This window comes from Ictalurus furcatus, chromosome 19 (assembly GCF_023375685.1).
Source record: "Ictalurus furcatus strain D&B chromosome 19, Billie_1.0, whole genome shotgun sequence".
NCBI classification, from domain to species: domain Eukaryota; kingdom Metazoa; phylum Chordata; class Actinopteri; order Siluriformes; family Ictaluridae; genus Ictalurus; species Ictalurus furcatus.
In genome coordinates this window covers 5639114-5654570 of record NC_071273.1, presented here as the reverse complement: position 1 = coordinate 5654570, position 15457 = coordinate 5639114, and the positions used below count along the sequence as shown (strand labels likewise).

At 37.7% G+C, this 15457-nt stretch overlaps 1 protein-coding gene across 1 annotated transcript in view; it reads left to right on the top strand.

Moving 5' to 3' along the window:
• ptprr (protein tyrosine phosphatase receptor type R) overlaps positions 1-15457 on the top strand; it is a 51400-nt gene that overhangs the window by 9986 nt on the left and 25957 nt on the right. The window contains exons 3-4 of the mRNA XM_053649982.1: positions 13277-13390; positions 15017-15166. Coding sequence (XP_053505957.1) covers positions 13277-13390; positions 15017-15166 — 264 coding nt within the window. The remainder of the gene's footprint in view (positions 1-13276; positions 13391-15016; positions 15167-15457) is intronic.

Below are 15457 nucleotides of genomic sequence, written 5' to 3'. Positions count from 1 at the left end.
AATGAGCATTATAAAAATGTGTTAATTAGATGAAGTACTCAATGGAGATAATGATGATGATCTCAAATGTGCAGTTAAATGTTAAAAAAAATTCTAAGTAGGTGTAGTTTTGCTCAAGAGGAGGGCTAAGCAGGAATTAAGTTACATCACTTTCTGTAATTGGGCTAAAATGGGAGTTGATGTAAACAGATGGCTAAATCTAGTTGGTCCATTGATAGACCTGATGTTAAGATTCAGAGGTTACTTAAGTTCTCCCTTTTATAGTTAGTGGTAAATTCACCACAGAGGCTATAGTATAGCTCATCGTCAGTTATGAAAATGAGTAAAAATGTAAATGTAATCATTAAAACTGTGTTGCACAAAAACAACAACATTCATGGATCTTCTACTTTTTTCTATATATATATTTTTGTGTATATTTTTGTAAGTTTCTTGTAATTGGTGAGATCTACCCTACATGTCAATGTAACAAAAGCTAAACAAACATAAACAAAAACAAACAAACAAAAAACCCCTCAGCCAAAATATAAGATTTAACTACAGCTTTATACCTACTTGTGTATACATGCCACCAGTGATACTGTAGCTGTAGAGTTTTATTGTTGTCTCTCTGTGCATTATAAACCGCTAGTCGTGATTTTATCAACACACATTCCAGTTGATAAAAAAAAAAAAATCAGCTAAACTATTTATTTTAAACAAATATCAATCTAGCATTTACGTAAGTGTGACATAACTGTATACATCAAATATACAGTCAGGTCCATAAGTATTTGGACAGTGGCACAATTTTCGTCATTTTGCCTCTGTACACCACCACAATGGATTTGAAATGAAGCAATCAAGATGTGATTGTATTGTAGACTTTCAACTTTAATTCAAGGGGTTTAACAAAAATATTGCATTAACCGTTTAGGAATTACAGTCATTTTTTCCAGAGTCCCTCCATTTCCACAGGCTCAAAAGTAACTGAACAATCGACTGATAAGCAGTTTCATGGCCAGATGTGGCCTGTTTCCTTGTTGTTTCATGACAAATTACGGAGATAAAAGGTCATGCGATGATATTACAGCACTTCACAGTACAGATGGATAATGACCCAAAACGTACTGCAAAAGCAACCCAATAGATTCTTAAGGCAAATAAATTAAATGTTCTTAAATGTACATTGACTTCAACCCAGTTGAACATGCTTTTCATTTACTGAAGACAAAACTGAAGGCAGAAAGACCCACAAACAAGCAGCAACTGAAGGCGGCTGCAGTAAAGGCCTGGCAAAGCAACTGAAGGGAGGAAACTCAGCATATGGTGATCTCCATGGGTTCCAGACTTCAAACAGTCATTGGCTGCAAAGAATTTGCATCCAAGTATAAAAAATAATCCTAATATTTATGATTATATTAATTTGCCCAATTACTTTTGAGCCTGTGAAAATGGAGGGACTGTAAACCTAAAATTCCTACTGAAATCGCTGTAATTCCTAAACAGTAATGCAATATTTTTGTTAAACCCCTTGAATTAAAGCTGAAAGTCTACACTACAATCACATCTTTATTTACTGCTCATTTCAAATCCACTGCAGTGGTGTAAAGAGGCAAAATTATGAAAATTGTGCCACTGTCCAAATACTTATGGACCTGGCCTGCTGTTTAAAATTTCAGCACCTTGAAACGGTTTTTTTGTTGTTGTCCTTACTGCACAAAACTACCACCAGGGAGAAGCTGAATATTTTATTGCTACCACAGACTATAACTTTCTTGACATCAGTAATTGATGGAAACCATGACAGAAATATATCCAGTGAGGGATTTGTTCATTTTCAGTTTCACAAATATCGCTGAACATGTTTGAGCCAGGGTACACAAAAGAGCTGTGGCACTGATAATAACAATAAGACCTCAAAATTACAATTCTCTGTATTTAACACCTAATAGGAAAGCATGTAACAATAATTTTTTTTTAAAAAATGAGCCTAATATCTCAAATGCAATGCTCAAGTTGATATCTCTGGATGCATTAAAAATTATATTAAAACACAAAAGTGAAAGCTAGCTACAGTACCTCATTTCACTTCTGACTTCTCTTTTCAAGAGACGTGTGAAGGAAAGGTGAAGTAACAAAACTATACAGTCTTAGGAAACAGTAACGACATTAAAGACATTAGCTACATTGCACTCCACAGGCATTCTTCAACTTTCAATTTTCACATTGTATTTTAGACTCAGACTTTATACCACTAATAAATGCTTGTTTGTGGTGAAAATTCCCTGATAATTGTATACTGGGAATTGTAACAGAGCACTGATGAATGTAAACACTACACCCTGCAAAACTGAAATTTAACACCCTTGAAATCCAAAAAAGAAAAAGATGTGCCTGTTAGATTTTTCTTTACCCACGCGGTATCAACACTTATCGGTCAATGTTCTCTTGTGTTTTGTGTCCAGGAAAATAATTTAGGATGAATGTTGTCTGATGGGAAAATAGGACCACTGAGACTTGGGAAAGTCAAATCTTGAAAATCTGATCTTTTTATAGAGCGGTAGAATCATACACAATCAATTAATGACCTTTTTTTTTTAAAAAACTTGTAAGTTTGACGAAGATTGCCAAAGTGAGTAGTCTTGACAAGGCTAATAGGGATTGTCAAAAAAAAAAACAAAAAAAAAACTCTGACATAATATATAGTACTTACTTATTTTCTGTGAAGCCAGAGCTTTAGAGGAGGAAACAACAGTAGTAGAGCATATTAATTGTCCAAAGAGCCTAATATGATTAGGTTTATAGATGTGAGATAACATTGGGACTGATTTGATCTTCAGGCTTTAACTACCAGCTCTCTTTTGTAGCTCTTTATGCGTTTCATGGTTTTCCACTTTTATTTTCTTTTCACCTTACAACAAAAAAAGTAATTAGGACTTGTGTGGATTAATCATGATTTACCACTGAACATCATTTTGAAAAGCACTTCTTCCTCCATTTAAATAAACATGTATTTTTAGCGATGTTTTGTTATGTGATCTGTGATTGACACTGAGCACAATGGCACGGTCGATCGTGATCCGTGTTTAAAGTCTGTAAGTTGGGTTTCGTAACAAAAACACAGTAGCGATTAATGTCTGAGTCATTGTGTCCTCCTACGCACATTAGACAAACAAACACATTAAAAAAATCACTTTCATTCACAATGAAGCTTACTGTCTGTGCTTAGTATGAACCCTCTCACTTGTAGCAGGTAGCAGTTGCCTGGATACGGGTTTTGTTATCTAGACTGTGCTTTTGCCGCCAGTCTCTCTCTCTCTCTCTCTCTCTCTCTCTCTTTCTCTCTCCTCTTCCATCCACGAACATACCAAACCCCTACAAACTCTTGATATTGCTTTGTTGGTAGACTAGCAGTGATTACATTGCAGTAGTAACTTGTTTCCTTTAGTTATCATAAAGAAACTGTATAAAAACTAAACTCTTTGGTCACATGAATGACTGGTTTTGAAAGGGTCATGTATGGGATGCTGTGAACCACTGGCATTGTGATTCATTGTGACGAAAAGCATAGCCTGTTCATTTGGTTATCCAAACATCCTTCCTTCCATCCATCCATCCATCCATTTTCTGTACTGCTTCTCTTCCACAGGGTCACAGGGAGCCTGGAGCCTATCCCAGGGCACAAGGCAGGGGACACCCTGGATGGAGTGCCAACCCATAGCAGGGCACAATTGCACACTCATTCACACACCACGGCCAATTTAGAGATGCCAATCAGCCTACAATGCGTGTCTTTGGACTGGGGTAGGAAACCAGACTACCAGGAGGAAACCCCCAAAGTACAGGGAGAACATGCACACTCTGTGCATACATGGCAGAGACGGGAATCAGAGCACACCTTAAAACAATATCTCTGTTTATATTCTCTATTGCATTCTGCTGCTGTTTTATATTATATAATGATCAGGTTATGTTGGACTGTCAGTGAATTAAAAAATCACGGACAGAAATCATAGGAGACATCTTAAGCCAGTGTGTTTTGGTGTAGTATAGTTTTGAGTGCCAATATTTGCAAGAGTGGCCCAGACATACGGATAGGCATCTTTGTCTTTGAAATTTGTCCATGTTTTGTCTGATGTAATCTGTATTAGGAGGTTAAAAAAAAAAGCATTTTGTTGTTTTGTAAAGTGTTATTGCCTTGTGCATCTGTGTGTACGTGCACATTCGTGCGTTCGTGTTGTCATTACCGGCGCCACTTTCATTTCAGTAATGTTTCCCTGATGCTCCCTTTGTGTAGGTGAGTCATTGTGCTAAATCAGTCTCAGAGGGACTCAGGTTCAGGCAGAAGAGCTCGGTTAGCCCACCCGCCTCCTCCTCTACCTCCACTCCATGCTATTACCGTAATTACTCTACATTTCCAGCCGCTGTTGTACACAAAGCTGTACACAGCAGGAGAGAGTGCCAGAGAATGCTCGCACAGCTGCAAACATTTGCGGAAAATGTGTTTCGGGGTTGTAGCGGGTTGGTCCTGAATTGGTTTCTAGCTGAAGTGGCAAAATGATAGAGGATGGAGGTTCAGCTTGTCTCTCCATCTCTTGGCAGATCTCTCAGGTGAGCGTTCTCACAGTGAGTGCTGTGAGTTTTGCATTTGTGGCTTGCAGTTTTGGTGTTTTGGTTCCTTACTGTCTCCAGATGTTTTTATAGACGTTGACAGGTAATCTCAGTTCTTTTTGCCTTTAATAATCATCTTTTTGGCTTAATTATTTCTTTCTGATTTTTTTGCTAATGTTACCTGGATGATATGTTTCAGATGATTTCAAGAATTACTTCTGAACTGAACACACACTTCTTGTATGTGTGTGTGTGTGTGTGTGTGTGTGTATTTGGGGGTGGGGAGCACATATTTTTATATCTTGGTTCGGACCAAGTGTCCCGACTAGGATAGGAATATCTGATGCTTTTGACAGTTTTGACAAGGCAAACTACATCTTTACAAAAACCTCACCTTTTATTTTAGCAAATTAAAGGAGCTGAATAATCTAATCTAGAGTACTGAATAATACAAATGTCAGCCAAATGTAATTTCCTGTTATTCTCTTCACTCTGGTCTCACACACACATACACACACTCTACTATATGCTACTGCTTGATTTGTCTGTCCTGCGGAAACACACTATTTCCAGGGGACACTTTGCTACTTTATTTTTTAATCGATTAATCATGCTGGGTTTCCTTAAGGTAGTGTTCATAGGGCTTCATGACCACTGATATTAATGTACATAAACATTTAAATGCTTATTCTAACAGGTGTCAGTTGACCGACAGACACGTCAATTCTGATATCAAGTTAACCTGAGCATTATGTGTTATGTTGTGTCATGAACGCGATCGCTCAGTGTTCTGTTATATCAGTGTCATAAACATTAATACCAGACTCGCTCTAATTTAGGGTCAGAGAAAATCAGCATAACTCTGTCATTATGGTGTTATGGCTTTACCAGAGGTATTTATTTAAAAAAAAAAATTCATATAAATAGTCAATTGAAACACACTTTAAATTAGTGAGTGTTATACTGTTGACCTTCATTTACAATCACAGCATTTAGCAGATGCCTGGCATTCTTTGTCGTCTATATGGAAAGCATAACCTAATGCTAGTTCACATAGATTATGGTTTTGGAATACTATAAAGTTGAAGTGTGAGAAAGAGGTTAGTATGAGATGTTGTTTTTTCGGCTGCTCCTATTTGGGGTCACCACAGCACATCATTGGTCCACATATTTGATTTGGAACAGATTTTTATGCCGGATGCCCTTCCTGATTCAACCCATCCATTTTATTCGGGCTCGTACAACCCCTCAGTGGCTGGGTTGGTTAACTGGGAATTGAACCCGGGCAGCGGGATCTTTAGCTGCTGGACCAGCATGGAAGATTTAGTATTGAATAATACAGTTTTTTTTTCCTTTCTTTTAATTTATTTATTCATTTTCATATGATTCATTTACATGTGATTCATTTTCATATAATTCATTTACATGTGATTCATTTTCATGTGATTCATTTTCATGTAATTCATTTTCATGTGATTCATATTCATGTAATTCATTTACCGATTTGCTTCTCTTTAAATCCAGTTTTAGACTGTAATATTACAAAGGTCTTTCCAGATTATTACTTCGCCACACTGTATGAGATAACCCCAGTAAAATTGCCTGAATTCTATAATATAATTTGTTCACCATGTTGGGTTTAAATCCTCTAAAAACAGATTCGCAATTGACTAACATTACTCTGTTCAAGTTCACATCCTTCAAAGCATTGGCATGTTTTGTTACTCTCACAATCCCCCAAACACACACACACCCAAAGTCTCCATTAAACAAATGAGACAGCAGTGTTTCCCACAATAACCAAAAGTTGTCCACAATGTGAAAACAACTCAGAGAGTAAGCTGAACTAACCAAAAAAATTACCAAGACAAAAAGTTCCAGTAAGAGAAAAGCCCCTACTGACTTCAAGTCTGATAAACAGTCTGCGCACAACAACAAATATAATGTCCTTAACTTTTAAAGACTTATAACAAATAATATAACAGTGTAGGACGTAAAGCCGAGGAAAAAACACTAATAAAATTAATTAAACAGAAAATCTAACCCAGTCAGAGCCTCAAAACAGAGAAGCACATTAAAACAGAAGTAGATTTAAGAGGAGTAAGTCCACAAAATCTAGGTGGAGTAATGCAACGACGATATTTTCAATAAAAATCAGAATACTGTAGAGCTGGAAGGCCGAGTGCAAAAAATAAAAATAAAAGAAGAGCAAAAAAGACTCCGCTGTGTAGGTGATGCAGTTCACCCCGATATCAAGAGTTTAACATAGTCTCCTGCTCCCTCCGCTGAAATAAAGTCCTTCTGGACACTGTTATATGTAATGCGAAGCCGAGCTGGGTGAAGTATTCCATAGTGAGCGTCCTCAATACCACGAAGTTGACGCCAAACCTCGTTAAACGTGGCCCGGGCTATCTTGGCTGTGTAGTCAGGGAAAACAGAGATGGTCAAATCCCTCACTTTAATCCGCTGGATCTCTCTTGCACGGCGTAAAATGTCAACACAGTCACTGTGATAGTGGAATCTGCACACAATAGCTTGTGGTCATTCCCCAGGCTTGGGCTTTGGCATAAGGGTCCGGTGGGACCGGTCCAAAACCGGCTCCTTCTCCAGACCAAACGTCTCTTTTAACAAGGCCGCTACAGCAGCAGTTGTACATGTGTCAGGGCCCTCTGGAACTCCGACTATCCTAACGTTATTGCGCCGTGATCTCGACTCCAGATCCTCACATTTATTCTCTGAGTCACGGTCGCAGTGAGAGACTCAATAGTAGTCTTCATTTGAGCTATGTCAACGGTGCAACCAGACAGAGCATGCTCCATTTCCACAGCAGTACCTTTCAGTGTTGACATGGTAGCCTTGGTAGAATAATACAGTTTTAAATCATTTGTAGGCAATCATCAGTGTTTTAAGTGAACACTGGGAGCACAACTTTGGAGTGACGTGGGATTACTTGAGGAGATTCTACCAGTACCAAGTACTACCAGTCTAGTGGAAAGTGTTGGAAATGTAGGAAAATAATCCATAGTGATTATAGGAAAATAATCCACGCGATATGGAATTGTTCACACAATCACCTGTGCATGTTATGTACAGCTGAAGGATTAACTGTGACATCCACTAGACGGCACATCGGAGCCAAAACATCCCTATTCATTAGATTTCCACGTTAAATGTTCACTGATTTCATGCACAGCAATGTTAAACACACTGACGAGCTAGCTATCTCTCTTAAATATTATTTACTATATATATATATACTTATTTTATTATTTAGAGACAGTGTTTAGGTAGATGGGCTGGAAAATTTCTCCATTTTTTGCTGAATTACCCAATCGTAGAGTGCCAGGATAGTGAAAAAAAATTAAATAGCACATACACTCTTCATTTAAATGTGGCTTGTTCAAGTGTATCTTCCAGGAACACTTCAAAAAAGGTGATACTTAGTGGATTAACCCTTTAAAAATGGATGTAGGTTTATGTCAAGTATTCTTGTGACTTATCTAGCCTTATTTTTAAGGTTTTAAATGTATTATGAAAATGTATTTATTTTTTGTAATTCAAATTCTATTAATAATTCTATTATTTCAACTATATATGTATACTGAGTAAAGGAAAAATGCATCTATATGAAATTTATTATTAGCTCCAACATGCCATAGTTTCACAACTCTCTGAAAACTCTGTCTGCTCTTACATTGATTCATATAGTTTATTCATTTTTGAATGCAAATTTTGGGTATGTGTCAAGTGATGCACTTGAGCTTGACCTTCAACATGTAACGAAACAAACCAGAGTGAAGTCTTTATGTTATATTGTGTGGCACAAAATACACATTTTTACAACTTAATATCTGTTTGTATTTTATTGAATTAAACTATACCGGTTTATAATGAATTATATGTCCATAAAGAAGAAGCATCCTGGTTCCAAAAAAGACCCTTGTAGCCCAGAAACCTGATGCTACTTAGTCATAGTCTGACAGAAAATACTACCAAGAACTTTATTTAGCAATCAGATTGATATTAGCTCAAATGTTATCTACTTATTATGGATTAGCATTAAAAAAAACAAGGTGTTCAACACGGTTCAACAAAACTAACACTTTCAAATGGTGTAACTCCAAAAGATTCTTATGGTTTATTTTCCTGTCAGTGGATAAATGATGCTAAGCGCTGGTCTAGCCTGCAGTGACCAGACATATATACACATCGCATAGAAACTCAGAGCGTTTATACTAGAGAGAAAATGATGGTATGCAAGTCTCTTGATGCATACAACTTTGATGTTCAACACGTAATGTTTTACGATTACATCATAACACCATGGCACTGAAAGCCGAGTTGCTGCCCGACGAGATACCGCAAGCTCCTTTGTTAGCTGAAGAAAGTTTCAGCTAAAACAAGCTAAAAGTCCATTATAGGCAACTCCTCAGTAAGAACATGTCCTAGCTATCTAGTGTTATTAGCTAGCTTCTTGATGTAGATTTTAGCGACATAGGTTTGTTAAAGCAATATAAATAAGACATTTTAGCTAACTTTCAACCTGTAAAATAATTAGTTAGCAACTTATTATTTAATTATTTATTATTTATTAGTTAGCTAAATTCACTGATTTGATAGTTACTTACTTAGCAGAGATGAAATGGCACTTCAGAGATGTCTGATTCGATAGGTATGTGGTAAAAATTTATGTGTTTATGAACACTTTTTCGATTCTGACAACACACATCACAAGGCAGCATTTAAAAAAAAACAACAAAAAAAAACAAATTTTGGCTTGTTCTTAAAATCCACTATAGACTCCCTGTATGTTTTTGTGACCAGGAGGTGTGGCTGATGTCAGAGTGACGTCTCAATCAGGGGTCTATTACAACAGGCAAGTGCACACACACACACACACACACACACACACACACACATACCTCTTTTGGGCTTTTGGGACTGCTTAGGTCATTCATTCTCCTGGAAATCAAGGCGGTTTATAGGATGTGCAAATGAGGACATTTAATAACTATTAAATGGCATTGAAAAGCCAGATCATTGAGTTAGTACATCAGGAAGCAGTATCAGCAGAATTGCAGTATATACTTCATACTGAAATAGTTGAAAACATTTTTAAACAGGCCAAGATGAAGCATATAATTTGAAAGGCATACTATAATAACATTTTCATTACGGTTGTAAGGGCATTTTCAGACTTAAACCCCATTAAGATGGTTTGACAGGTCCTGAAATTTGTCCTAACATTCACAAAGTTAAAAGATCATGATGACATGAATGGAAATTTCTATACTTCTATTAAACACAGCACAACCAGTTAACATAAGTTTATTCTTATGTATGAACTTAAGTAAGTTCATACCTCATTTGTCAGTCGCTATGGATAAAAAGCGTCTGCTAAATGAAGAAATGTAAATGTACATTTTCATTTATTCATTCATCTTCAGGAAGCAGTTTATCTTGGTCAGAATTGCAGTATCCCGCTGGAAATGCTGGGCGTGAAGCGGAAATACACCGTAGATGAGGTGCCAGTCTGTCACAAGGCACCATGCACACACACACACACACACACACACACACACACACACACACATGTTCTCACCTAGGGGAAATTTAGCATAGTTAATTTACCTCCTGGTATGATTTTGGGAGGTCAGAGGAAACTGGAGAGCCTGGATGACAAAAAAAAAACAATCAGACGTGTGAAAAACATATGAACATGCACACAATCTCCACACGTACAGAAACCCGGGCTCAGGATCAAACCGGCGACCCTGGAGCTGTGTGTGTGTGTGTATGTGTGCATGTGTGTGTGTGTGTGTGTGTGTGTGTGTGTGTGTGTGTGTGTGTGTGTGTGTGTGTGTGTGTGTGTGATTGGTCTGAATTTTAAAACAGGTACCTAGAAGGGTGAGGGAAGTTAAGTGATAGGTCTTACAGCAGTGTGGGTGGATTGTGTGTGCTAGTAAGATCTGTTGTGTGACCTCTGGTGTGCTCACTTCTCCGGCCTGTGCTTTCCAGCCTCTGAGGCTGCTCTTTTTCTTACATGAATTTGAATTTCAGAGCAGTCAATCCTTCTTTTTTTTAAATAGGGAATTAATGTAACATTTGTTTTTTGAAAAATATATGCTCTTTTTGAATTCGATGTCAGCAACACGTGTTGCATCACTACTCCTTTTAACAACATTCTGTAAATGTTTGGGAACTGAAGAGATCAATTGCTGTAGTTTTTCAGCTGCTCAACACTTCATGGCCCCCTTTGTCAAAATGTTTGTTTTATAATGCGCCAAATGTTTTCAATGGGTGACAGGTCTGGACTGCAAGCAGGCCAGTTTAGCACCTGAACTCTTCTACTACAGAGCCATGCTGTTGTAATACATGAAGAATGTTGTCTGGCATTGACTTGCTGAAATAAGTAAGGCCTTCCCTGAAAAAGACATCATCTAAATGGCAGCGTGTGATGCTCCAAAACCTGTATACTGTATATACTGTAGTTCCTCATTAATGGTGCCTTCACAGATGTGCAAGTAACCCATGCCATGTGCACCATTGCACATCCATACCATCACGGATGCTGGCTTTTAAACTGTGCGCTGATAACGAGCCGGATGGTCCCTCTCCTCTTTAGCCCGGAGGATGCAGCGTCCATGATTTCCAAAAAGAATTTCAATTTTGATTTGACCACAGGACAGTTTTCCACTTTGCCTCAGTATATTTTAAATGAGCTCGGGCCTAGAGAAGGTGGCAGTGTTTCTGGATCTTGTTTGTGGGCCAAGCACCAACGGTGTGTAGGCACCCTATTGTTATTCTACCTTTTCTTCTCTTCGTCTTTTTCCGCTTCTTCCTCTTCTTCTGGCTTGGTTGTCTATGGCACCCCATAGAACAGTCTGGTAAAAAGTTGCTAAATTTGGCACACTGATTGGGGAGGGTCTAAGGAACATTCTGAACAAATTTGGGCCAAGTGATACCAACGCTCTCACGCCACCATTGGGTCAAATTTGGGGCTAATTTGGAAGTATGCTTATGGTCATTTTCAACCCTGTGTTCAAAATTTAAAAGCCGAGCATCACTGGATTCCCTGCGTCAAGATGAGTTCAACACACTTTCGCCAATTGCCACCTAATTAGATTTTACGTCATGGATTGTTTCAAAAACTGTTTTTAAACTGCTACTCCTACTACAAACTGAGCCCATGCAGTGATTTCCACTACAGAATCGTGTCTGTTTTTAATGAAGTACCGTCTGTGGGCCTGAAGATCATAGCCGCTTAGTATTGGTTTTCGGCCTTGTACCTTGCGTACTGTCTGAATCTTTTAATGATATTTTATACCGTAGATGATAAAATCCCCAAATTATTTGCAGTTTTCACACTGAGAAATGTTACTCTTAAATTGATTAACTATTTGACCATACAGTCTTTCACAGAGTGGTGAATCCCTCCCCATCTTTACTTCTGAAAAACTCATCATGTGACCTGACACTGACCTGTTGCCAATTAACCTAATTAGTTGTATTTTTGTTTGGTTTTGTTTTGACAACTTTTCCAGTCTTTTTGTTGCCCTGTCCCAACTTTTTTGAAACGTGTTGCTAGCAGCAACATATATTTCTCAAAAAATAGTACAATTTCTCAGTTTCAACATTTTATATTTTTTCTTTATAATTAAAAAAAATATATAAATATAGGGTTTAAATGATTTGCAAATCATTGCATTCTGTTTTTATTTACATTTTACACAGCATCCCAGCGATTTTGGAAATGGAGTTGCATAAACAGTGTATCACGTTTGGATTAGAATATACCAAAAATAATATTTTCAGTTGTCAACTGTACAGTTTTGGTGAGATTTCTGTTCTTGACTGACAGGACTGAAACCCAATGTGTTCTTCTGCTTTTGTAGCCTATTCGCAATGTTTGGCATATTGTGCACTGGCATCTTGTGTGTTAACATAGTCTTCCTGTCAGCCTCAACCATTCTGGCCATTCTCCTGAGACAGCTCTCATCAACAAGGCGTTATTCCTTTACAGACCTGGATAATTTTCGTTCTTCTCACTCTAGAGAGTAAGAAAAGGAAACTCTAGAGACTGTTGTGGGTTAAAATCCCAGGAGATCATCAGTTCTTGAAATACTCAAACCAGCCCACCTGCTACCAGCAAAGTCACAAAGTTCACATTTTTTCTTTCTGATGTTTGATGTGAATATTAACTGAAGCTCTTGACCGTGATTTTATGCACTGGGCTGCTGACACATGAATAACCGTATGAATGCAGGACAGGTGTTCCTATTAAAGTTCTATGTATATATCGATACTCTGTACAAGCAAGTTGTGTGTCTGAGGTTCACAGTAGTACAGTAAGGCCTACTGGCACAATCTCTTTTCCATAATGCTAACCGGCTACACTAGTAGTAAGACTACGTGTTTAAATGCAAGACACATTCACACACACACACACACACACACACATACACACACACACTGGAAAAACGCTGGTGGGTGGTGTGTTTTTTTTCTCAACAGCTTTTCAGGCCTCACACACTGACACAGCTCTCTCCGTTTGTGACATTTGGTGCGAGTAAGCCTGGTTTCCATGGTGATGCATCTCTCTCTACTTCCCTCCCTCCCGCTCTCTCTCTCTCTCTCTCTCTCTCTCTCTCTCTCTCTCTCGCTCGCTCTCTCTCGCTCTCAGGCTTTACAGGTGGATGTTCGGCAGTTGAACGTAAGCCTCCTGCGGACATTCCGTGAAGGCGTGGCTGCTGCCCTGGACATTTCACCACGACAAGTACACATCAACCGTCTGAATGTAAGAACACAATGCCGAGTTAGCCCACTTTTTCTCTGTCATTTTCTATTGCACTCTGTCTCTTGTTACTGTTTACCTGTTGCATGCTCACGTCCTCGCACTTTGTTGTGGTTTGTTTACGTCTTCTTGCACTGTTGATAGTAGGGTCCCATTCTACTCTACTCGTCTATATGTATAATGAAACTTAACATAACCTCATGTCTGAAAGTACGGACGTGTGAAACACAGACCTGAGGAATGAATGAGCAGTTTTATGACTGAGGGCTTGCTCTTCGTCCGTTTAGCTTGTTGAACTCACAGCCTTGCAGACGAGAGTATGAACAATCACGAGTTTATTACTGTATATAAAATCATTCTTTCAAGTGTTTTAGAATTCACTTTCTATTCAAGTTAACATTTGAGTCTTAATATGAACCAAATGAGTAAGCAATTTTTCCTCATGTTTACATTAAACGTTATATTTCAGTATTTGGAAGCATAACTTATTCAAGTTCATATGGAAAAAAAAAACGGATACTCAAGGAAATATATAGACTTATCAGATATGTAGCGATCAAACTGCTTTTATTTCTATAATATGCATTTCTATAGTATAAAATAGTTTTTTTTATTTTACTTTCTCTTCCTTTGATATATTTCTTCTTATTATTTTTTATTAACATTTGTATTATTTTTGATAACATTTTATCTTCTTTTTTAGATTGAAAAAAAAAGTTGCTGTTTTGTAGTCATTGCTGTTCCTTCCCTTTCTGTAACTGTTCTATCTTTTGTGTTCAAGTCCAGTGGGTTTGTATTGTCATCCCTCTATATATCTTGTATACACTGGAATCAAATGTTATTTCTCCAGGACCATGGGTCAGCATCAGTCATTCATCAGTTTGCCTACAAAACCATAGATATGATACGATGGTTAAAAAATTACATATTTAATAACCACATGTTTTAAATGTCAACCACTCTTCTTCCTGTGGTAGTGTTCTTTTTTTTTTTTTTTTTTTAATAATACGATGTCCTATTTTCTGACATTTTTTTTCTTACAGTTTTAGCAGTGCTGTATTTGTTTCATGGTGTAATGTGAATGTGAGTGCAATATATCCTTTTTAATAGTTCAATTTTACACGTCCATGCACACTTACATGCGTATTTATTCACTTGATAGCAAGTTTTATACAAATGCAAAAAAAAAAAAAAATGTTCAAATACAACTGACATTTAGTATGACATTTAGCTCCTAAAGGTGCTGACGTTAATACAGACAAAAAATTTGACCAAAAAAAAGAAAAAAATTCAGAAACAAATTTAAGACGGTTGTTGGAGGAACAGAGAGGACTGGCTGTGACGATGCTAGTGCTCTGGTTTGCTCCAAGCTTTAGTCATGAAGCTGTTTGTCAAACTATAAATGATAAAGTCATGAAAGTCTAATAAGTGTACCATACAATAGTAACACAATAGTGCACAAAATAATAACCTCAGCAGGCAAAAATGCAAGAACGTACATGCACACACACACACTTCTTTTTTATTTCTACCCTCGGCTGTATTTATTTATTTTTTTTATATTTTAGCTTGTATTAATATTTTAGTTGATATTAATATTATCTTGATTTTCTCCTCATGTTTTCTCAGGAGCAGAAAAATGGCATTGAGTTGTATGTGTCGTCGGACAGAACGGGAGCGTCGGAGCCAGTGTCCTCAGAGGAAGTGATCCGCTCGCTCAACATTAACACTCTGCATAGCAGCCTTGGTCCTTTCGGCATCACCGAGGTCTCCGCTGAGGTTTGTCGTTTACACTCAGCGTGAATGAAAGAGCCTGAAGGAAGTTGCTTTTGGCTGTGATGTTCTGACTTCTTGTTATCCTTAAAATGGGCGTTGAGATTAAGGGATGGGGAAAAAAATCTCACTTTCATGTTAATCAAGTCATTCATCAAAACCAGCTCATCTCAAATCTTTCTTTGCGCTTATTCTGAAGGCTCACATTAATAATAATGCATTTTTTATGTGCCTTCATGGGCTACGGTGAAGCGCTGACATGAAAAATGTCTTCCAGAGTGGGAACTTGAATGGTTT